The 24,437-nt window shown below is 43.2% G+C and overlaps 1 protein-coding gene across 6 annotated transcripts in view; it reads right to left on the reverse strand.

Annotated features, from left to right (window-relative positions):
- Positions 1 to 6,175: 6,175 nt before the first annotated feature.
- The window catches only part of dscamb (Down syndrome cell adhesion molecule b), a 104,653-nt gene continuing 86,391 nt past the window's right edge, over positions 6,176 to 24,437 (reverse strand). The window contains exons 16-34 of one of the 6 annotated variants that reach the window (XM_079272175.1): positions 24,165 to 24,235; positions 23,659 to 23,902; positions 22,707 to 22,853; positions 21,564 to 21,719; positions 21,101 to 21,234; positions 20,716 to 20,869; positions 20,210 to 20,327; positions 19,918 to 20,084; positions 19,104 to 19,202; positions 17,988 to 18,176; positions 17,281 to 17,571; positions 15,451 to 15,627; positions 15,001 to 15,031; positions 14,652 to 14,767; positions 14,361 to 14,510; positions 12,179 to 12,379; positions 11,448 to 11,750; positions 6,863 to 6,940; positions 6,176 to 6,742 (exon numbers count right to left, since the gene is read on the reverse strand). In XM_079272175.1, the coding sequence (XP_079128301.1) occupies positions 6,420 to 6,742; positions 6,863 to 6,940; positions 11,448 to 11,750; positions 12,179 to 12,379; positions 14,361 to 14,510; positions 14,652 to 14,767; positions 15,001 to 15,031; positions 15,451 to 15,627; positions 17,281 to 17,571; positions 17,988 to 18,176; positions 19,104 to 19,202; positions 19,918 to 20,084; positions 20,210 to 20,327; positions 20,716 to 20,869; positions 21,101 to 21,234; positions 21,564 to 21,719; positions 22,707 to 22,853; positions 23,659 to 23,902; positions 24,165 to 24,235 (3,149 nt within the window). In that variant the 3' untranslated portion in view covers positions 6,176 to 6,419. Of the gene's footprint in view, positions 6,941 to 11,447; positions 11,751 to 12,112; positions 12,380 to 14,345; positions 14,511 to 14,651; positions 14,768 to 15,000; positions 15,032 to 15,450; positions 15,628 to 17,280; positions 17,572 to 17,987; positions 18,177 to 19,103; positions 19,203 to 19,917; positions 20,085 to 20,209; positions 20,328 to 20,715; positions 20,870 to 21,100; positions 21,235 to 21,563; positions 21,720 to 22,706; positions 22,854 to 23,658; positions 23,903 to 24,164; positions 24,236 to 24,437 lie in introns of all 6 variants that reach the window. The other 5 variants (XM_079272174.1, XM_079272177.1, XM_079272176.1 and 2 more) reach the window with 5 other exon arrangements.

Below are 24,437 nucleotides of genomic sequence, written 5' to 3' on the forward strand. Positions count from 1 at the left end.
AGAGTTGAGAGCTACAGCAGGCTACAACGGAGAGCAGTTATACGGGATCTGTGCTGCCATTAGAGCCAAAGTAGTTATGGAAAACAGCATCTTACACTCAGACAGATAATAAAACGAGCAGCTGTGGAGAACCAGTAAATGTTGCCGTCGTAAAAATTTTAATGCAGCAAACACTTTCGGTAAAGATATTACAATGTGGAGACCCATTAGCTTTAGATCACAAAGCTGACGTCATAATAATACCACGTGACTCTTACCATATTGCATTATGACACATGACTAATACTGTATATGTTGTGTGCATGCTGAATCATGTCTCTGTAGAGCACAGCACTCTTGACAGGCTCAGGGCTCGTGGTGTTATCTCAACACAGGTAGCACACATTACATTTGGTGGTGCGGTGATGAAAGTTCAGATGAGCACATATTTTGCTGTTTACGATCCGTGATTGTCTGTAAATATTGTATCTTTCCACGAATAGCAAATGTAATAGACAGCAGAGAGCTCAGAGAAGGGTGAACTTATCTGAACGGACATGGAAGGGAAGCTGAATTAAAACAGAAATGAATGTACCACACCAGGTGGAAGCTGTCCTCGTTAATGACTTTTGTTTCCTTGACCATCAATCTCAAAGGAAAGTTCTGCAACAGCGATTAAATGCTACGTACTGGAGGCTACGCATTAGCCAATAAATCCACACAATGAATCCATGGGAACAAATAATAAGTGTGGCGGTGACCAGTTGCTGTGAACATGTCTGTTTGCCCTATCTGACAACAAGGAACCTCGTGGGAAATATTTTTGTTGTCAGAAACAACTCCTCAAGTCCTTCACTGAGGACAAGGGCAGACGGGCAACTGGATCAATAGAGCAATCTGAGACAGAGAGGAGGAGATGGAGGTCAACACAGGGCAGAGAAGAAATATAATGATTAGGGGAGTGTTGTGGGAACACAGGGGGAAAGTCCTTCCGTTTCATGCTCTCTAAATTACCCTCATGTCTCCTGCCAACTCTTCAGGCACCTCATTATGAAAGCCAGTAGGGAGGACGCTGGTCTATTCCTAGCCTGCTTCTGCACACTTGACACAACACGGCACGCTTTGGTTTCCTCGGTGGACAGTCAAAAGGAACCGACTCCCAGAGGTACCTGACAGGAACATGGAAGCTCATTTGAAAGATGGAAATTAGGATTTGGTTTTAGAAATGTAATCCTCACATTAAAATAAGAGGTTGCTAAACACCACAGCTTAGCAGCAGATGTTACAGTTGAGAGTGCGTAAAAATGGTTGAAATAGATTTAAAGTGTATCAATATTACTACCAAATCATGAGCACTGCAGGCTTAATAGGCTCTTCCATGCATTTGATTATTATTAAGAGTAAACCTAATCTAACCTAAACAACGAAGCCAAAGAAAACCAACCAGACCTAAACAAACACCATCCAAGCAGGTTTATACATGCCAGTGACTTCTTCACCATCAGCTCCAATGAGGACCATGGTCTTCATCATTCAACGGCCCTGATGGGCATGAAAGTAGGTTTTTAACTTACCTTGGACGGCTTTGTGAGGGAGGCGCTGCCATCTTGCATGTAGGTGCATGCGTGTATCTTGGGAGTTGAACATCTCGATTATTTCATCGTTATCCAAATAATCTGCCACATCATGTTCTTGTGACAGTAAAATCCAGTTGTTCGCTGATGACCGGAGACGCGTTTTGATCCCGTTCGTTGTAGAAAACACGTCAAGGTGTTATTGGACGTTTGGACGAAGAAAAGGTGACACGAATTCTCCTTCATATTAATTTGTTTTCATCCTGTCTGCTTATTTCACTAACTCTCCTGTCATTTCAGATCCTACCATTCACACCCCATCATCTCTCATTCCCCTCACCTGCTCCTCCACACCCATCTCACCTGCAGCCCATTCCCTCATTAGCCCTCACTATTTAGATCCCCTCACTGGCACTTGTTCCCTGACAGGTTGTCTTGTGTATTGTCTTATATTGTCCATGATCTGCCTGTTCCGACCCTGTCTGCCTGTTTTCCACCTTGGTTTTCTGCCTGGCCCTTATTGGATTTGTTCGCCTGTTTTGACTGACCTCCGGGTTTTGACCCTGCCTGAACTCTAGTAAAATAACTGAACTTATATCTTGTCTCTGAGTTGTGCTTTTGGGTTCTAGTATCTGTAATCCTTACAATTTACCCGATGTAACTTGGTGTCTCAGCTAACACTTGTGCTGCTAGCTTCATTAGCTCTTTCAAACATTTTCTCTTTAAATGACGTGTTAGTAATGTGTAACTTTGTAGCTGCCAATGTTCAATTTCACTATAAAGTGTCAATAAGTCCACACCTCGACTCGTTGACAACAGCGACCGTCGTGCGGCGCACACAAACTTTATTACACGCAACGGTCAAAGATTAGCGCCGCCCACATTGGAATTGCAGACTTCTAATTGGCCAATATGTACGAGCGACGTCTCCAGTAAACCAATCATGTTCACAAAACAAACGAAGAAGATAGATTCCCTTATTTGATTGGGTAAGCCTGTGGTCAAACTGATTAGCTAAAAGTAAAACGGTTAAAATAGTTAGCAACGGCTGAAATAGCAGCTAAAATCAACCGATAAATCGTTCTTCTTTTTCCATTTCGAGCTGTAACTTAATAGTGCAAATTCACACTAAACCGACCATAACATTGGCATTTCACTTGAAAAATAACAAAAAATATATCTACTTTTATTAGGGGTGTAACGGTATTCGTATTGAACCGTTCAGTACGACGTTCACTGTTCGGTACGCATGACGAACCGAATACGTTTGAATAAAAAAAAAAGAATTTAAAAACCTTTATTTAACCAGGTAGTCCCATTGAGATTAAAAATCTCTTTTGCAAGATGTAAGTAACAATACAAGATGTAAGCAAGATGTAAGTAACAATAGTACATAACATTAAGGAACAGTTTTTGTTTTCTATGCATATGTGTTGCTGAGAAGACACCCCAGAAGATGGGTCACTCAGGTATAGTTCCATCATTGTTCAAAGTCAAAGTTTTAATTTGAATGAATAAATATATTTTAAAATCAAGTACATTTCTCTGGCATTTATAGTTTTCTACTGTACCGAAACGTACCGAACCGTGGCTCCACTGTATCGTACCGAACCGTGAATTTTGTGAACCGTTACACCCCTAACTTTTATGTTTGCTAATCAATAGTTATGGCATCCACCTTAAAATCACGTCTCATTTTGAATATGATAGGTGGCGTCAATGGGGCGCTTGAGTTAAACTGACAGAGCAGTGGGTAGGCCAACATCAGGCATAAATAGGTTTGGGGACCATTGTACAATCTTATTCGATTTGAAAAACTCCTCTTTCCATTTTTCTTATCTCAGAGCTTCCCTCCCTGGTGGGAGGTGTGATAATAGCCTGCAGCCAGGAGGCAAGTCACACACCAGCACTCAGTCCTGCCTCTTCCTAATGTATGAGGGCAACTAAAGTCTCCTCAGTGTGATGCGGCCCATCTATCTTCATTATACTACCTCACACCAGTGAGGGGAGTGCACAGATATATATATATATAAATAAAAAGAAAGAAACTGCAATCATTGTAATTCGCTCACAGTAAATCTGTATCTCTAGTGTGGCCATTTTCTTGGAATAGTTTTTACCAACTGCATGAAGTTTTCCTTGGTGCATGCAGCAACATTTGCTTCCTCTCTCTGACACCATCTAACGATAAAATAATGTTTTTTATTTTCTGGTAGGCAACAGAAATACTTAATTCTACATCGGTGGCATTGATTTGCCAAAAGATTATTGCAGCGCATTTTTATCGATATGTATATCTAAGTGTACACATGCAGTCTCGGCCCTGCCTCTGCTGTCTCATCCACATTGTCGGGTGCTGTGGGGATGAGTGTGATAGAGTGAACCTGATATAGGATCCTGTGTCAGTGCAGGCATGAATAATTCACTGTGTTCAGGGTGGTGTGCTCTTGCAAAATGGCAGACAACACGCCGGAAAACAGACTGCCGGGCTGCCCTTGATGTCTCTCTCCAGGTTGATACAAATAGTTTTGGTGTTCAACCATCTCTTTCCATTACTCAAAGTCCTCAAGCTCACTCCCTGTAAGCAGCAAATGGACTCATTTTAGTGACTGCACAGCGCCATCTGTTGATGGCTGCATCAATACAAACCTGTTTTTATGCCTCTGGAGAAATCCCCTCTCACCATCTTTCCATTTGCTGCAGTTCATTTGTGCGTGAAAACAACTTCCACACATGGATGCAGTAATCCTGCTCGGTGAATATGACAGGGTCGGTGATGCTTGAGCTCAGATTGTGTCTGTATGTTGATAAAATGAAAGTATTAACTTTTCTCTTGCTGTCGATCACTTGACACAGAAATAAATAGAAGTTCTCAAGATAATCCCTTCAAACAAGTCGTATTAAAAGCTTATTGCTGAATCTATGTTGAAGCAAAGTCTGCTTTTATAAATGAAAACTATTGTTAAAAATATATTAACATTCCAAACTGAATGATCAGGAGGAAATGTAAAGTGTAGTATCAGTCAAAAAAGGCAGAGAAACACTGGCTTTTAGTCCCTGAATCACCAAAACACTGAATGCTGCACTTCCCATAATGCAACTCTTTGATTAGACCCCTCCAAGCCCCCAGTAACTGAAGCTCTCTGTTGTAAATGTTCAAGAAGTATGACACGTGTGATGCTTAATCAATGACTGTCTCTTTATACTACGCTTAGTTGTGGAATATCAGGTTTGAGATGTATCGGACCGCCACAGTTGCCCTTTTAGCAGTTGGACAACAATGTTTGACAGGTCGCACTAACTTGAGAGTATTGTGGCGACGAGCTCTCATATGTGAAAATGGAGAGAAAAAAAGAGGGAGAAACCGAGTGAGTTCAGAAATAAAGAGGAATCAGTGCTGAAGGGAAAAGTGATGCACTTTGACTGAAACTGCTGCAAAAACAAAAAGGTCTGAATCAGTAGAAGTGATGATATGAATCTGAGGAACCACGACATGATTAACGGGGCAGAATTAAATAAAAAATATATTCTGCAACATAAAAAGATGCTTATATATATATATATATACATACTGTATGTATTGAGGCTTTTCTGTGTTATTTTCTGGTGAACTGCTGGATCGTTTAACCTGTGCTTCATAAATTGAACAATCTAAGAAGGGAGGCATCACTCACACAGTGTAAACGCCTCATTAAACCTGTAGCAATGGGGACACAAGCCAAAAACACTGGGAACCTCTGACTTATACATCAAAATCAGGTACTTTGGCAAAGTGAATTTGATATTAACCACATGCCAGTTGTTAGCATGATTTCTGAGGGCAAATTGAACAGTTAGTTATGAGTCTTAGATTTGAGGACGGTCCATTTCCAGTCTTGCCTACTGGGACTACCGTGTTTTTCTGTAAATGACGGGTTTGAATGGAAGGCGCAGGCAGAATGTGGGTGAGTGGGACGTATGGCAGGACGGATGTTTGGCTCCACCGACATGAATCAAAGTCAGATGTGTGCAAACATGACTAAGGACTTTATTAACCAAATCATTTTCCCCATAATATCCACAAATAAAAGTGATCTCTTTATATATATTCACATTTTATAATTTCATAGTGTGACAAAAATTCTCTTTTTTTTTGGATATCCAGCCATTCCTATTAATTGTCATTTGATCAGTCGCCATGCAGTCGTCAGAAAGGTTGAAAAACATTACGGTTGGTCAGCATTGGCGGTCGTGTCCGGCGTCACTCCTCTTCTCCTCTATTGGCTCCTTGTAGTGCTAAAAACCCCCTCAGTTACCCAATCACAGATTTCATCACACTGCGACAATAAAATAAAAATAAATTAAGAAAGCAATGTTCTCCTGCGGAGTGCTCCATAGTCCTCCTCCTCCTCCCTTTCCCTTCTTGTTTTTTTAATTTTATTTTTTAGATATTTTCTGTTTTTATGTAATAATAATAGTAATAATAATAATGACTATAATTGTCCTTAATATAAATTCAACAGTATTTTTTTTCTCTTTCTCAAATTTTAAATAAATCATTTTGGCAATCCTCATATGTTTTCACTTTAGAATAAAAGAATACTCAAGTAGAAAATAAAAAAATTCATCAGAAGAGGAGCGAAAGGTGTGAGAGAATGAAACGTGTGAAAGCAACAGAGAAGAGCGAGAGAGGAAAGAAAGAAAAAGAGTGAAAGAAAGAAAGACAGACTCAAAGAAAAGCATCCACTTCAGACGCATGTCGGAAACGTCTCTATGTACAACAATTTCTGTTGTGGTAAACTGTCCATCCTGTGCCTGTCGTCTGTCTCCTGTCCTTCCTCCTGCAGTAGTCCTGTTGTCTGAAGCAGTCCGGTGTGTGTCCCAGTGTTATACCAGAGTGTAAGACTTGGCATAGGGGTTGTTGCTCTGTTTCAGGTGTCCTCTAGAGTCCAGCAGGGACTCCTGGGAAGTGCTGAGCTTGGCAGCCTGTGCTTGGGCTAGGTCTCCCGAGGAGGGGGCCTCTGCCCGGACCTCACCCCGGGCCTCTCCCCTCTCCCGGACATCCCTGTGGGGGAGGGTGGAGGCAGTTCCTGGCTGCCACTGCTGCACCTCCCTGGGCGACGGCACTTCCATGGGGGTGGGCTCCATGGGAGGAGGCCTCTTCAGCGTACGGCTTCTCTGGGGTTCCAAGCAGATCTGGCCCATGGCTCCTCCTCCAGCTCCTCCCACTCCTCTTGTCTCCCCCTTAGCACCAACTCCACTTGCTCCTCCTCCACCACCTCCACCACCTCCACTGCTGCTGCTGCCACTGCTGCTGCTGACCCCTCCACCTCGGGCTGCCAGTGGCACGCCACGATTCAACAGGAAGTCCATACGGAGGTAAGGCGGCAGGTGAACCAGCTCCCCTCCTGGGAGAAGGAGACAAACAGGAGAGAATGAAGGTTCAGTTCAATTACAGTTTGTCTCCATGCACAGTGATGTTCTGTCCTGTGGTTGGACAGAAATGAAAATACTTAGCAGAGTGGATTGATTTCTTTGGCCACCTGGGGGCAACAATGATGTCACCCTATTAAGCTAGACTGAATGGCTGTGATTGGTCACTACAGATCGTTTTCATTGGAAACATTGGGACCAAACGGTTTCTTATTTACACATCCAGCCGACTCAAGGACTTGGTACATCTGAAAATGTAACAATGCATCCATTTAGCTCTGTTTTTGGTCTCCACCATCTCCTGAGGGAAATCTCTGCCTCTTTTAGCTGATAAATACACCACCATGTTCACCAGCTCATCACTAACTGTGACTGGCTGCTGTTTGGTGCTGCGCAGGTAGCTTACAGGGTTTGTTTTTTGATAAGACCAAGACTGTATGACTGCAAACAGTATATTTTCAGACGACAGAGGCCTCCCCTGCCCCTCACTGTTGCTGTTGGTCAGCTTGGTTCCATAGTTATATTCACCAGAGAGTCTCGCCCCCACAGACTCTGTGGGATCCCCACTGTGTACAGTGTGTGCTCCTTACCGGGTCTGAGCTTCTCCACAGACTCCATTTGTATTGCTCCTTCCTCTCCGCTTAAATTAACGGCATAGAGAGTTGAAAATCCATTCACACTGTTACATTTGCTCACCTCGGGCCCTTCTGCGATTATGACTCACGTAACTATTATTTTAATGTAATACCAACGTTCCACCAAGTGTGAATCTATTTGATTGAATAGCCGCTATCAGGAAAAAATGTGCAGAACATAATGTAATAGGGAGCTGAACATTACAATGTTACAAGCTATCTGACAGGGACTCATGCAATGATTAAGATATATTTTATTAACGTGAAAAACCTGAATGAGGGTCTTCATCTATATATACTCTATAAATTCTTGCTTGCATTTGGTTGTATCAAACACCTTTTGCTGCAAGTTTAGTTGCATTGTAGGAGAAGAAGAACTGGAGTCTCATTAGGAACCAGAATAACTTGTAAAGGCCCGTAGCCAGATAAACCAGGTCAGATTTCATACCCTAACTGAGTGATGAAGCATGATTATAAACCGTCTCTTCAATCTTTAAGTCATCGTCTGAAGCGTTAGATAAGAGGTAGAGAGAGAGAGAGAGAGATTTTAAATTTGGTATTGTATCCCTTTTACTCATTGGATTACATATTTAACAGAACAAATTAGTTCATCTTCACGTTCATCTTCACATTCGTCTTTCAGAGGACCAGAGGTCATAGATCATTCAGAGGACAGGCGTGCGAGTCGTCGCTACGATCACTTTTCAACACATGCGCTCTCGCTCCGGCACGTGCACAAGTATATGCCGCATGTACGCGAACGCGAGCTACGTGCCAGCTACTCAGCGTTACTGCCGGCACGGACGAGGCCGTCTGCAGATTGCCTCCAACATGTGAAGAGAATTGCTTTCTGGGTTCATGGGGAGAAGAATGAATAATTTACCGTGTTTTATAATAAGCCCGATTAGTGCCAGCAAAGATGATGAATGGCTCGGAGTGTTGATTGAATTAAATATAGATTTAAGTGTTTCTGTGGGAGCTCATTAGAAATGTAGTTTTAGAATTCATCAGCCGGTAAATTGCAGATTGTACAGTAACGGGACAGTATGTGTAACCAAACAGCAATTCTCACCAAGCCGTGAATCTGAGTAAGTGCCTGATGCATCTTCGGTATTTCTATCTTGTGTGTGTGTGTCGTTCAGATACACACAACAACATATTTACAGGCCTATCACAAGAAGGCCGCTGCCTGTAGCCCTGTAATAATTACCAGCACTGCCGTAAAAGGGAACAAGCGGTTATGGGACACAGACCCCATGGATTTGCTCTTATGAGGCACTGAAGAGGAAGAGCAGCCAATAAATAAACTGTCGTAATAACAAGTTTGTCAGGTGGTCACGTGGAGAGAGAGAGAGAGAGAGAGAGAGAGAGAGAGAGAGAGAGAGAGAGAGAGAGAGAGAGAGAGAGAGAGAGAGAGAGAGAGAGAGAGAGAGAGAGAGAGAGAGAGAGAGAGAGAGAGAGAGAGAGAGAGAGAGAGAGAGAGAGAGAGAGAGAGAGAGAGAGAGATGAATGAGAAGCTGCCTTTGAGGTGAGGTCGGTCCAGGTCAGTCAGATGTAACAGAGACGGAGACGAGGCTGAAGCTGTCAGTCAAACTGCTCCACACCGGGTCTGAGTTACAATAGATTAATACTGTATGACACTCTAGTTAGGAGAGAACATTTACTTCTCCTATAGATTATGGAGGTGAAAAGTGATGAAATGACTTAAAAAAGTAGATGGACTCCATTTACTCATACGTGCTTTTGGTCTGGGATGTTTCGCATGGTTTGGGCTGTTCAATATTTCTACATGAACGTTGGGTGAAATGACTATATGTTATGTTCCCTTGTATAATATCAATGCCCGTTGTTTTGAAATGAGGTCTTCAACAATCACTAATGGCCATAATATTCGTGTTTCCGTTGTTTCCACATACTTGTGGCTATTTAGTCTTCCCATTGGAAGGATTAGTTAACGAGAAATAAACACTCAGCCTTTTCATATGCAGAATCAAATTGTCACTGGAAGGAACAATTGGTCAGGACAGCTTTTTACAAAGGCTTACTCTCTTTTAAGCCCCTGAGATCCTGTGATTAAAATGTTACGTGTAAATGCAGCTGGCCCTTACGGTATCTGGGCACTTGTGAATTGTCAGAGTTGCTGCACGCCTCTCGTAAAAACCACAATCCTATCATTTTACAGTTCATTGGCTGTAGAGTCAGCTGAAACATAACATTTGACACGGCTAAAAAAAGCTTAAAAAACGCTAACACTCAAATGAAAATATATAATACGCATTTGTGCCTGACTCACTCACGACTTAAGAAATATGCCTTCAACTTTCCTGCTTAAACCGAACTTTCGATATGAGCACAAATAATGTTTTTTTTGTGCAATGTCAAAACAGTCACGGAAACCGTAGAGGCCAGGCAGCTTGATTCTTATGCCTATAATGTATCCCCCAAAGTAACTGACACCAGAGTAGCAGAGCACTCTGCGATGCCACACCAGCCTAAGTGTCTGGTATTACACTGAACTCCACTGTGGCACTTAAGTGGTGTTTTGTACCGAGTGACAATAGCTTCAGATAAGATTGGCAGATGGCCTTTAGTTGCCCTCTCTCCCCCCCCCGTTGAACTTGTGATACGAGTCTGCTTTCTCGTGCACAAACGTTCACAACGTAATGAGGCCTGAAACTCAAGAAGCCGATCTGATGGCCTCAACCCTTGTCTGATCAAACTGTGTATTGTGCACACAGACCTATATTTCTAGTCCTAGTACGGGACGCCTCCAACATTATTCCAATTATTTGGGGACCCCAGACACACTATAACATGCCAGCAGATGGGATGACGAATGAGCTGTGTACGTGTGTCCGTCTCTCTGGATGTCTGCGCTTCTTCTGTGTGTGCGGTCGGCAGCTCGTCGGCACGCTCTGCCGGGACTTGTAATTGATCTGGAGGGCTACCCGGAGGAGCAGAGGGTCACGTAAGGTACGACTATAAGCGCAGAGGAGAGCGCAGGACAGCGCAGCAGGTTTCCTCAAATTGCGGAGGTCACAAAAGACTTTTGAGACAGAGCCTTCATGTAGTTTCCAAAATAACACCATTTACCGGCAAAAAAAAGTTTTCTAAAAAATAAAAAGCTTTTGGAAGAACTGAATCTCCTAATCCTCGCTCATGATGTGTGATGTGCTTGCTAACTGTGATAAGGCTCTAAAAGTTGGAGAAACACGAGGAGCTACACCCACAGAAGGCCACAGAACGCTTCCACTAAGATTCTCGTGTAATGTGTCAAGCGTTTATGTGACTATACTGTAAGTAACAGCGGTCTGAAGACGAATGTGATGCACACCAGGATTGAAAACTGATTCAATTATATTGGAAGTATAGGCCATGGTGGCCACCAACCGTGTCTACTAAACTGCTAAAAAGTGATACCTTCTAGTTTCTTACAACCTGAGCTTGAAACAAGGAGACTAAATTATTGACATCTGTAAAAATGTGTGACACTAAAGTAAAAAAAGGGAAAGTCTCACAGACTGCTAATCAATTATTGAAAAAAGTGTTTAAGACAAAAATCTCTTTGTCCCTGTGTTAATTGTTCAGTAATGTTAAAACTCATAAACTATTATTGTTGGCAAAAGCTTTTCCAAAGAATGCACTTCAGGGCTCGTCCACCTCCTGATCGAACGACACAAGTGAGAGAGGTGTGAGTGAAGGCAAATGAACCTGTGATCGACTGGTTTGCTGTAGAAAGTGAACTTGAAAGCGAGATTGAGATTTGTTTTTACTTCGTGTTGGAATGGAAAGGGGGACAGAGAGGCTGCTCAATGATTGTAGAAGAAATACAAGGTTGAATGCTCACCAGGTCTGTGTGCCTTGGGCACGGCCATGGTCATGACCCGACTGACATCCTGAGGTTTGGGCGGCGAAGCGGTAAAGCGGCAGATGCCCGACTCAGACGGCGTGCTGGAGGTCACGCTGTCAGTATAGTCGTTGGTCCCTGCTGTCATCTGTTCGGATGAAGTGTCGGATATGAAGCACTCGGTGATGGTGAACTTGGCGTGGCGGAGCTGCTCTTCCATCTTGGCGTGCTCGTAGGCTCTTGCCAACTCCTCGTAGGTGGAGGACGCACTCTCAGTTGATACCATGCTGCTCCGTGCACGATCTGAGAAATACACGTCACGATGCACAAGTTGAATTGGCATAGAGTGCAGCACGAGACTTTTTCAAATACAGCTGAAGTTTAGCTTTGTTTACATGGTGCTTTAATGTGGTGTAATACAGTACAGACATAGATGAAAAAGTATTCGAGAGAAAGAGGGACGAGGCGTAGGCTAGTTGGATTCACACCCTGTAGCCTCAGTCAACAGTACGCATTTTCAAAAGGAAAAAACTACTGGCAATGTGTTTTGGATGGCACAGAGCCCCGTGTGACAGTCATGCAGATCGCCACCACACTTGCCAATGTCACTAAAGCAACATGATTTCGGTCTCACACAACGTTCTAACATTAATTACATATTTTTTATTGAAAAGGCTGTGAGTTCCATGTTGTTCCTGGAACGCTGTGATGGTCACCCTGCTCGACTCTACCTGTGTCCTGAGAGGGGCTGACACTGTAGCTGTCGCTCTCCTTGTCCACAGATCCGGTGGCGCGTGGCGTTGGGAGTCTCCAGTCGGTGGTCAGGGTGTGGGAGGAGCTGGTGGGGTGCGGCCGGTTCAGGGTCCACTGGCTGGCGTAGCGGCTCCGTGCCGCGACAGGACCAGCCTTGGCAGTGCGTCTGGCAGTGGGATCTGGTGAGGAGAGAACAGGATGGATTGTGGGTGAACAGAGCAAATAACAGCTGCTCCATTTTTCACTTGATAGAATATCAGTCTAAGGCCTCTGACACAACATTAACTCGCACTTTTACCGTTTAAAAGGACTCTCTTTGTCTGGGATCTAGCTTGAAATTCAAGTCACAGCATTTATTCTATGAATAAATACATTTCAGTGCTTGAATAAAACAGTCAATCATTATTCCATTCATAAGCACAACGCCAATGTGCATTGGATTGTATAAATTGCATTCCTTCAAATTTGTCTTTCAAAATTGAATTATGAGGGTTGAGTTAGTCTCTGGGGGAGTATCTTATTTTACAATGACTCAGTAAATCATTGAATGGGAATAACATATTTCTGTCACCATTGTGCAGAATACAAATCTTTAGGGATGGCATCAAACAAACAAACAAATGCAATTTTCCTCCAGCAGCTGGGGGCCTAATTTAGGAATCCACCCACCTTCAGTTGCAAGACAAAGTTAACAGCTCATATGCAAATAGATGTTTAGATGTGGCTCATCAGTAACCAAAAGCTACACGATTTATAGCTGGAACGGAGAACAAGAAGGGAAATATATGTATTTCCTGCTGTGCTGTGGTACAAATCTACAGTTCACCCCTTCAGTGAACACAGCAAATTACCATCCCACAGCTCCCTGGAATGACATTGTCATCCATCTTAAGCTCTCACTGTCTCCATATAGACATATAAATAGTCAGATTTTCAGCCTGACCCAGACAGGCTGCCGCTTTGTTCACTGCTGGGCCAAATCAGAGTGAGACCCTTTGGAAAAGGCCTGGATTGGATCTGTGCAGAGAAGAATGCTGCTGGTAATTGTAGTCGGTCAGACAGTAATCCTATCAGCGGGGAACGAAGGGATGAAATGATGGAGGTGTTTGGCCAACAGCAGGAGGAGGAAAAAAAAGGGCTGAGTCAGCAAACTGGGTTCATGCCCCACTGGCCAGGTTAAACGAACCAATCATATGCTGGTGTTTCAATGCATGTGTGTGATTTTGTTCTGTGCACTTTATGCCCTTGTGCACAAGTTACTTCGCTGTGTGTGTGTGTGTGTGTGTGTGTGTGTGTGTGTATGTGTGTGTTACAGATGTGGACATACTGTTGATGGCAGATAACAAACTTAAAAAGCATGCTATGCTCATGGAAGAAAGTTTTTTCTGGTGATATTTAGAAGATTGTTGAACTGATATTTTGTGCTTTTGTAGGAAACTTCACTGTAAAATTAGATGCAGAATTTAAATGTTAAACCATTCAATTAGCACAAGATAACCTGTGTGTCCATGAAACGATTACAAAAAGTGAATATTATAAATAGTATCGGCCTATTCGTGTGGGAAAATATCCACTTTCTGCACCGTCTGCACAAAATAATTTCAGTGCACCAGCAATCCGAGTGTGTGCGTGATTGTGTGAGTGTGCATGTGTGCACTCAGCTCCAACTGGCCAGTTGGAGCTGGGCAATCAGGTGAGGACGTGTCAAGAAGAGGCAGGGGGATCGCTACTCTTCATCTGTTCTGCTTCAGCGGAGCTCGAACACCAGAAGCCCGGAGGCCGCTCTGCAGCACGGCTGCGGTGTCTTTGTAATCTCACTGCTGGAAGCATGCTGTATGAGGGCAGTCTACGATTAAGCTGAGACAAGGTGGAAAGGCTGTTCGCCTCGCATGTAACTCAGACGAATGTCCAATGAAATGCTATTAACAGTGTTCATATTTTACGGTGCTGAGGCAAACTTCTTTTAAAAGGACATCCATCTACGAGAATAAAACTATGTCGATTCAGGAGGAAAATTGGCCGTTCTCGATTCCTGACTGCAGAGTGACCAAATAAAAAGAGACTTTTACAACATTATATTATTGTTAGTAACACAGGACTAGTATTAATATTAGTGGTAAAAGGAAATAAATGTTGGGCACTGACGGTGATGGGACTCACTGGTTCCAGGCCTGGCATCGGACACGTCCACCAGTGGTCCGGTGGCCTGGGACAGAGACTGGTAGTGGACTGTGTGGGTCACTGTGGAGGATTTTTGCTTATTTGTCTCCCCGAAGTCGTTGTCTGTCAACAGCACGGTGGACCTGTCATCTAAGGGATAAATAATAGGGAAAGAGGGGAGAGGCAGGAAGGAAGAAAAGACAGAGGTAGGAAAAGAAACAATTACGTCAGTCATACGTATAATGGATACGGTGACATGAAGAGTAAGAGGTCTCACGTCGAGGGTCTTACCGATTGTCTCCATGGTGTCCCTCTCCTCGATGAGGAGCTGGGCTCTGGGGATGTCGATGTGCATTCTTAGTGTCTGCTGCTGCTTGTTCACTGTGTCTGGAGTCCGTGTGTTCTTACTGAGCAGACAAATGAGAAAATGTCATTACTTTTCAGTTGCGTGGTTTTGCATTGTATCGCAGAAATGCTAATTCAATTCCAGTTAAGTTGATAAGTGGCTGTTCGGAGGCAAGAGGGACAGCATATATATGAGATTCTTACTGATAGATACTGTAACTCTGGTCTACATTGTGATTTATGGTCGCTGCGTAAAGGAAAACAGCGGGCATGAATTAAAATTACGCATACGTACCTCATCAGCATTTCTGCCAGGCTTTTGGCATCTGTGAAGTCAGCAAAGAGCTCGTTAATACCATAATAGTACCGTCCGAGTTGATAAGCTACAGCCCCGGACATACTGTACAATCACTGACAATTCCACTTAGAAAAAGGCAACGAACGCATTGTTAAATTGAGAGTTGGAAAAATTAAAATATGGTGTGTTTGTCCTGAGGAGACAACTACTCAGCAAAGTTTAGCCCCAGCTTTATTTTGACACAGTTTAACGGTGATGCAGTCGAGCATAAAACGATTTTAATTACATGGTGGCGCTCATGGACTGGATGTGTGTAGGCAACGCAACATGAATGTAAACAGGATGCGCATGTGCTCGGGGACTGAATATCGTGAAATAGTTTCTTCGTATTAAGCATTAGGAGACGCACTTCATGCGGAATAAACCGCAATTTGATGCTCAACCCACCTCTGAGTCTCTTGAGCCTCTGCTCCCTCCGTCTCCTCTTCAGCACCATGAGCATGATGAAGACCAGTACGGCCACCACGAGAACAGAGGTGATGGTCACCACCATCTTCAGACCTCCGCTGCCGGACATGTTGTCTGAGATGGGATCTCCTGTTTTCAGCAGGGGAGGGATGGTACCTTAGAAATGAAGACGTTCAGACATTAATGAGCAATTAGAGGGACATCGAGAGCCTTATCGTCGTGTTCATCTGTTGCTTCTAGCCGATCTACACATCTTAAAAAAGCATTCTGGTTGGTCCACATGTAGACAGATAAACACACTCGCATGCAAACCCTGATTGGTCGGTGGAGTCAAGCCCTCTGCTGCTTCATTGATGTGGTTTGATGATATTGTTGTTCACACTAACTGGATCACTGCTTTGTGATCCTAATGACTTCCCTTTCCTTAACTCCACTGTTGCAATGTATTTTTCTCCTCGGTAGTGATAGGACGATCGAGGATTTCTATCACAGATCACAATAAAAAACACTCACAATAAGTTGATCGTGGTGAGTTTTCGTTGTAATTGATCTTATCATGCAAGAAACATATGATTACCATATTTAAGATTGTTTGATTGTTATGAGATTGATAAGATTGTTTTTCCTAAAAAGGATGTTCATTGAAAGACGTGTGTCCTATCTGTGATGCGATAAACATATTTGTTTCTTCACAAAATGTGAGGTAAAAGGTTTTAAGCATACTTTGATGATGATCGGGATAATGACATGAATCGCAAATATCTTAATATTTAATGCACACCTTTAGAGGTTTTTATCTTTCTGATGTCGATCATGTTTTGTATGGCATTGTCTGGTGTTATTTATCCTTTGTAATATGTTTTTGTCTGTGTTGTTGTGTACTGTGTGTGGACTGTGTCGTCTGTATGAGTTTTTGGGTGGCAAAAGAGTTTCCCCACTGGGGATTAATAAAGTTTTCTAATCTAATCTAATCTAATATTTTGGCCAGGGTAACATTCATTTTCATACCATACTATGCCGACTCCTTAGTCATAGTAGGAGCACCAAGTTTGTAGGAGACTGAATACGTCCTTTTAGTCTGCTGTGCAGAGCTGAGCTATAGACGCACTGACAACAGCAAAAGCACATCCACTCACACATTACATCCTGACAGGCAGCTAACACGTCTCGGCAAAACCCTTCAAAGGAAATGAATGAATAGTCTGGAGTGTAGCACAGAGCTCTCATCGTCCACGAGCCTTCCTTACAGCTTAAACACTTCCTTTGTGCATGACTGACACAATCCGTAGCCCAAGGCAAATGAAGCTACACCATGGCCCGCGGAGAATCTGAAGACCGTCCCTGTTTTCTTTCTCCGCCGAGTCGTCTGAATACCTGTCAATTTGCACAAAGGCTGACAAAAGCGTCTCAAATCCCATATACTCTTGAAAACACACTGCAGCAGAACTGCAGAGGGGCACTTCGTGCTGAAACAAAGTTGCCCCCAATAATAAAGGGCGATACACTGTTTTAACTGGTTATTTCTTCTTCTTTTGATTGTGTGTTGATGTGAAACAAAGCGATGCCTTGCTTCCAAACTTTGTGAGAGAGCTAATGTACCCCTTTTAGTTGGGTTTTATACTTGTTCCATGTCATTAATGTTAAGAGTAAACCAACTAAACTGACACATTTGCCCAAATTTAACAGTTTGGAGAGACTTTATGACTTTTTTAAACGTTTTTAAATGACCACTGAGTTGCTACACTTCTATTCCATCCTGATCCAATGATCCTCGCTATCTGTGCAACAATCTGTTGAATCCAAACTCACTTCCGTCAGCATTGAGAGTAGCGAAGGTGATCCTCTTTTCTGCTGAGCCGGCGCTGTTGGTGACCTTCATCTGCAGTTCGTACCAGGTCGCCTCCTGCAAGTCGTACAGGATGTAGCTCTTGGTCAGCGATGTGCGCTGGGCAGTGGTCCAGGTGGCCGCGTCCACTGCTCGGTACTCCAGGATCAAGGAGGTGATCGGACAGCCGCCGTTGTTCCAGCCAACCAGGTTGAGCCTGGCCCTGGTGGAGTTAATGCTGGTGAAGAGTTCATGGTCTTTGGCAAACTGCGGCTCTGAGGAGAAGATGGATAGAGCGGCTGATTCAGAGTTTAAGATCACAGTTTGGCTCAATGTCTCCCAGTCGAACAACATAAAAAATGTCATAAATAAAGTCAAATAATAAATAAATACCAGTCAACTTAGTACAGAGGAAGATGAGTTAGGGGATCAGGGGTATAATCACTTTTACCCCTGAAATTTGTCACTATTTAGTGAGTTTTGAGTGACGAGTTTTTACGATCAATCGTGTAATGTCATCAAATTTCAGTGGCTGAGAAAAGAAAATATTACTTTTCCTAATTTTATTCTTTCCACCTCTAGAGTTATTAGAGAAGTTTGCAATATCGCGTAGGGAACATGACATGAATGAATCATCTTACACGATGTCATTTATCAGAGAAATGTAGCAGACAAATTCTGTTCCTCCTACCTTTCCCATGGGTCTTAGCTTCAATGATCTCACTGATGCGCCCTGGCCCCACTGCATTCTGGGCCGTCAGAGTGAATTTGTACCAGGTGCCGCACTTCAGGTTCTCCAGGCGGTACGAGCGTTCACTGGGGCTGATGGGAAAACTGCCCCACTGCTCACTGTTGTCCTCTGAGTACTGCAGGATGTATCCTGGGACAGAAGGTTTGAACGTAAATATGAATGCACTTACATTTGAGTGCACCTTTTAATTGTTGGTGGATGTATGACAACATTTAGTTTGAAGACTAAAGTCTGCAGCCTGGAGCTGAATAAGATGTAAGTATAGCATTAACGTGTCTCAAAAAAACAACCAAGGATACCTCACATCTGTACATTAAACATTAATTGCTGAAGAATTTGGTCAATCTCAAAATCAGGTCTGCCTACATGACGATAGCTACACTAACCCATACTCTTTTACAGCTGCTAACAGGAATACAGTTATTAATACAACAAAATGAAGCTTGTAAATAAGTGTTGACTTTGTGGGAAGTGTTGACCTGTTGGTGGCACTAAATAAAAAGTCAGAGATCGTTCAGATTCATCTTCAGGGCATCATGAATGTAGTTATCGAGACAAAAGTGTCCGCCGACCAACATTGCCTTCCGTAGAGCAAGCTGCAAGCCTGGCTAAAAATAGACAAGCGTCTGCTTCGGTGTGTGTATTTTGGTGATGGATGAATCAATAACAAACATCACAAAAAAAGGCATCACAAACAACTGTTATAGTGACTGAAACTCTAAAGACAGGAGCAGATGATTCGGTGCATTGATGAATCGCCACAAATAGCCTCACTGTGATTGCGCGTTCTTTAAGATGGAGCGCTTTAATCTCGCACTTAAACGGGCCCAATCTTCCCTGCTGCTTTTTAATCTACCTTTTAGGACTCGAGTGTTCAGGCCAAACCACCAGATATTGAGAAGCAGGGATGTTAGACCAGAGGAAAGGAGGCGGTGACGTTGGTTATCATAGGGAGCTGAAGGGAGCTGATTATTTTTGATATAACGAATAAAGCACTGCTCTGTTTCAGATTCATTTTTCCGTGTGTGTGTGTGTGTGTGTGTGTGCCACTCTCACCTCTGATGGAGCTCCCTCCGTTGTCTCCAGGTATCCATGACAGTGTGATTGATGTGGCGGTAGTCTTGGTAACTGTGAGGCGCGGCTGGTCAGGAGGGACTGAGGACAAACAAAGTTAACCGCGCGGTTAGTATTCGTATTGAACTGACTCGTGTCTTTGAGTGTTGGGACACACTCCTGGACCAGGTGGCGCGAACATTTACTGAGGTTTTGTTCACTGTCTTTTGGTTTCTTTTTATATTCACGTTTTTCTCCAAATATTGCGACTTAGCATGTTTTGAATGTGCAGAAAGTTTTGAACATCAGCAGAAATCTTGCTGAAACTATTAAAGTCCAGGGGTTCACAAATTGATTAAAAGTACTGTAGGTGTCATTGAGGTGAAAAGCTGACACATGCAGTATTAAAAAAGCTTACTTCCCCAAACAAAAGACAACAAATAGGAGGGAAGAGTAAATAATGCCGACATGTGGTGACCCAGATAACATTAAATGACAGAAGTTGATCTATAGGAGAATAGATATTTAAAAACAATACAGAATGCCTGAGAGCCTTTATTGCATTACATTTTATTATATTTTGAATTGTCATCTGTTGCCTGAATTTTGTGTTTTACTTGAGATAAATAAAGACATTTCCACCACAGAATGATGTGTTTGATGCTGAAAACCTCCTAAGAGAGGACCCCCAGACTCTCCGCTTCATATTTGTGCCTTGAACGTTGAAACGAAACCTTGTCGAAGCCCAAATCCTGACATACATCTGTCGCCTGGTGCAACATTATGGCTCTGGAATGTGTGCTCCAACACTACTTGCCTTGGACCTGCAGGTTGAGTGTGATGTCGTCTGACCCCCAGTTGTTGCTGGCCACGCAGCTGTAGTTCCCAGAATCCTCTGCTTTCACCGTGCGGATGATGAAGCTGCCGTTGCCATGGACACTACGGCGACCGTCCACAAGGACGGGCGTGGGAGTTCCATTGGTGCTGGAGACAGACGGGAACAATGGTTGTTGCTTTACTTCTACAGGACGTGATGAAACAGACCGCTACATTGCTTGATTCTCTATCTGTGCTGAGCAGCGCTACACGATTGTTTGTGTGCGACTTACTTTCCCTTGAGCCACTTGATGGTCGGAGGAGGGTCTCCGACAGCCTTGCATGGTAAAACAATGTCCTTCATCCAGGGAGTGGTCACTGTCCCATTGAAGGTCAGAATCCTGGCTGGAGCTAAAACACACACAAACACACACAAACACACACAGCGCTGTGGTCAAGAAAATAAGACAGAGGTTTGCAAATTCCTTTGGTTCATAAAAAAGTACTTCATGTGATTAACACATATTCTTGGTGTCCGTTCTCGTTGCCTAAAAGAGACCTTGATATCATTGCATGTTCACAATTACGTGTTTATACCTGAATGAAAACATTCCAGGAACAATGAACTGTTATTAACAACACACGTTTAAGTGTGTTACTGTAAGCATTACTGTGTTGCACACAGAAGAAAAACATATAAAGCAATACCATTTTATACAATTTAATAATAAAAGTGCCCTGTACAATGACTGTACGAGTCTGAACGACATCAAAGGCCAGCTCTGTTCGGGTGGTGTACCTTTGGCCAGAGGCTCCACTGTGATCTTCTCGCTGTTGTTGCCATGACCAGCGGCCGTCACAGCCACCACCCAGATACTGTACTGCCGGTTTCGAGCCAGATTGGGGATCCTGTAGAAATAAGCATCCGGGGACGCCTCAAACTCGCTCATCACCTGTAGAACGAGAGAGAGAGATTCATGTATCATTGGGCAGCAGCAGTGAAGTCCAGAGAAATGCCATTTGGGAACAGATGTCTGCTTTTCATAACATACAGATGGTCTGATTCAAAGCGTCACGTCGCAGCACGGCACGTTTTGAGCTACTCCCTGGACAGGCAATGATAAACTGAACATGTATTTTTTTTAAAGTCCACTGAATATCTTTTGGTACACAAATGCTATTACCATCGGATGCAGGTTGGAGCAGAAGACGATGTATTTCCTGATGATGCCGTTGAGTTTGAGGGGAGGAAGCCAGGAGACAAACACCACAGAGCTGCTGGAGGCTGCAGCCTTAACCCCCGCTGGAGGACCAGGAACTGGGGAAGGAGAGAACAGTGCAGGGCTTAGAAGAGCCGAGACAAACATACTGAATATGCATCTTATTGTATACGTATAAATCACACTGAAATACAGCGTGTGATGTATTGTACTGTAAAGCATAAGCAGATTAAATATCCCATGATGAGTTTGTGTTAAAAGTGGTCAATACATATTCCTCCACTACACAGCACCATGTTACACTAACTTTACTCTGTTGCTTTTGTGTTACATGTTTTTAAATTGCAACTCAAACATGGTTTACCAGTAAGAACTTGGATATTGGGTTGAGTGTGTTGTGTCTGTTATATCTGGTTATGTATCATACCATCCTCTTTAGTGCGGACGTAGATCTGTTCACTGCGGACGCCATCGCCAGCGTTGGTGAAGGCTAAGACCTGGATGCTGTAGTTGGTGTACTTCTCCAATCCGTCCAGCTCCAGAGACGGCTGATTGGTGGTCACATTCCTGATCTCTCCCAGTTCTGACACAGGATTAGAGGCACATTTATAAGCCTGCGTATCAAAATTGGTACGCACTCGAGTGGTATGCTGCAGCTTAGTGTGGTTATTTATACCAACAACAGTTAATTCAGCGTTCAAACGTTATCCAAATGTTGGTTTCCTGTAATGAAATATAAACTTTTACTCCACTCTGCTGAGTGAATTAATGTACAAATGAATGTACAGTAGGGCAGATATATGGGAAGCACTCCTCTGCATAATGAAGTATTTTAACAACAAAAATAAAACGCAGGTGTTAAGAGATGTCACTTTTCATAACTGCTGTGATTTCTCTACTCCCTTGTGTCCTGTCACTCAGAGCTGAGGCAATGGGCCTCACTGGCTTATTGCATTGTGAATTATTGATGGAGAGACCAGTCAGACTGCAGGGTGGGTTCACTGCTTTACAGCCCGTTATACATTTAACACAGGAAGAACCACAAACATCTGTGCAATGCAGACTTTCTATTTCCACTGTTGTTCAGCACCAGTAAAACATCTCATACAGTCACGTATACAGGCACGTATTGAAAGGTCAGATGTTGTTCATCAAGTATGTAGATTCAAATGTAAATCAATGTATATTGTAAGTGCAAATTAGTTGGTGGAAATCACACTTAAAGTGATAGAGTCAGATAAACAGTAGAATGTGTTACAATTGCTCCACAGAGATCAACTACTGTTGGTCATTTATTAGCAAATAACTGTTTAGCTCTAAAAATAGTGCTAAATTATATGAAGAGCACACACAGGAGATTTGAATTATCCAAGTTACAACAGCTCTTCAACTCACAACAGCATATTACAGCATGGACAACAACACCACAGCACCCCCTAGTGGATCAACAGCGTTACGACAAACATGAATTATTGATAAGTCAGGTGAAGGAAACAATGGACTTGAATGGCAAAGTAAACGGCATCGATTAACAAATCATATCATTGTGTGGGTGTGCTGCTGGTAATACCTCCGTCGGGCAGGTTGGCCCAGTAGATGACTCTGTACCCCTGCAGGTTTCCATTGAGAGCCTCTCTGGGTAGAGGCATCCAGGAGAGAGAGATGACCTCTGGGGACTTTGCCACAGCCAGGACGTTCTCAGGAGACCGAGACGGCACTACCAGGGACACAAGGGGGGGGCTTAATGAAGGCCTATTGGAGTGGCACGCAAGTGACTGCCTGTGCAGGTACCTTCATTGAGGCAATTCAACAAATGAGTTTAAAAATGAACTGTTGACACATCTGGAACATCCGTTTGGATACATAAGTCATTTTTGTTCCACGTCTAACGATGAAAAAGCCCTCGCATCCTGGTCCTCTTTATTTAGAGAAATAAATCGTGTAATAACCAGAGGAGACATCAGTGACAACAGATATTCAATTATAAAATGGTTGAATGTGTTAGTTGTTTAAAATGTCCTAAATAATGACAACTGCAACTATGATGTTTACTGTGAGTGAAAAGATCTTAATAAGCAGCTAAATTAAGTTGGATACATTTTTTAAAGGTATTCCAATTCATAATTTTATTGTGAATAAAGAATAGAGATAAAAAAACAAAACTTTTTGTAAAATCAGCCGACATGTCCTCCTTAATCAAAGACTTTGTCGGAATAGTACTAAAGATTGTTTGCCTGGTGTAATTCTACAAATATCCAGCAGAGGGGAGCCTTTCCACAAGAATATGTTAGAGATGTGTTGAGAGCCATCGCATCTCAAAGGCGGATGAAACAGAGATGTGGTTCAAAATACCAAGTCAAACAGCAAGTAGTCCACAAAATAAAAGATTATAGATAAAAAACTATGTGTATTACAAGATCCTCAACAGGGACACGTTGTCTTGGACACATGGACGTTTACAGTAACACATATATAACACATCAGATCCACCCACGCACCCCCCCCCCCCCCCCCCCCCTTACCATCCTCCAGGGTTTTGGTGACGATTTGCTGCGAGGAAGGCCCGGTGCCAGCCCTGTTCGCAGCCTGCACCACCACGCTGTACTGAGTGAACTTCTTCAGGTTGTCCAGCACGATGCTCTCTGTGGTGTCTCCTGTGGTGTCCAGGCTGATGATGATGAACTGGTGGCTGCCACCGGGGCTGTACTCCCTGTAGCCCACCTGGAAGCCGCGGATCACACCGTTCTGCAGGTGCCTCTGGGGAGGCTGCAAGACGAGGAGGAGGAGGAGGAGGAGGAGGAGAGAAAACGGCAAGTAGTCCATCAGCTGTAGTGACTTCAACACAAACTATCCAAACATTAAACACCAAATTTAAAACAAACAGAACATTGACACATGGGATGTTTCTGCAAATGAATGCAGATTGACTTGATCTGTTGCAAATGAAATATCAATCATCATATTCATGACGTTAACGTTTAATTCCTAATATTTAGCAAATCAGTAATCCACAACGTTTGGACTTTACCTTCCAGGAAACTTTGATGCTCTGCGGGGAGGTGGGCTCCAGAAGAACATCCTGTGGTGGGCCATCAGGAGCTGCACATAAAGCACATCATTCATCATGACTGCAGGCTTGTATTCACAATGAAAGCGACGATCCACCACTGAGAGACTTCGTGTCCACTTCCACCAGATGGTGCTGTTGAGTTAAGAATGACTTTCCCTTCGTGCACTTGCTCATTTATCTACCTTGCAGTTTCCGCCTCAACTTAATGACAATTAAAAAAAACGTCATCAA

Source organism: Melanostigma gelatinosum, assembly GCF_949748355.1.
Source record: "Melanostigma gelatinosum genome assembly, chromosome: 7".
NCBI classification, from domain to species: domain Eukaryota; kingdom Metazoa; phylum Chordata; class Actinopteri; order Perciformes; family Zoarcidae; genus Melanostigma; species Melanostigma gelatinosum.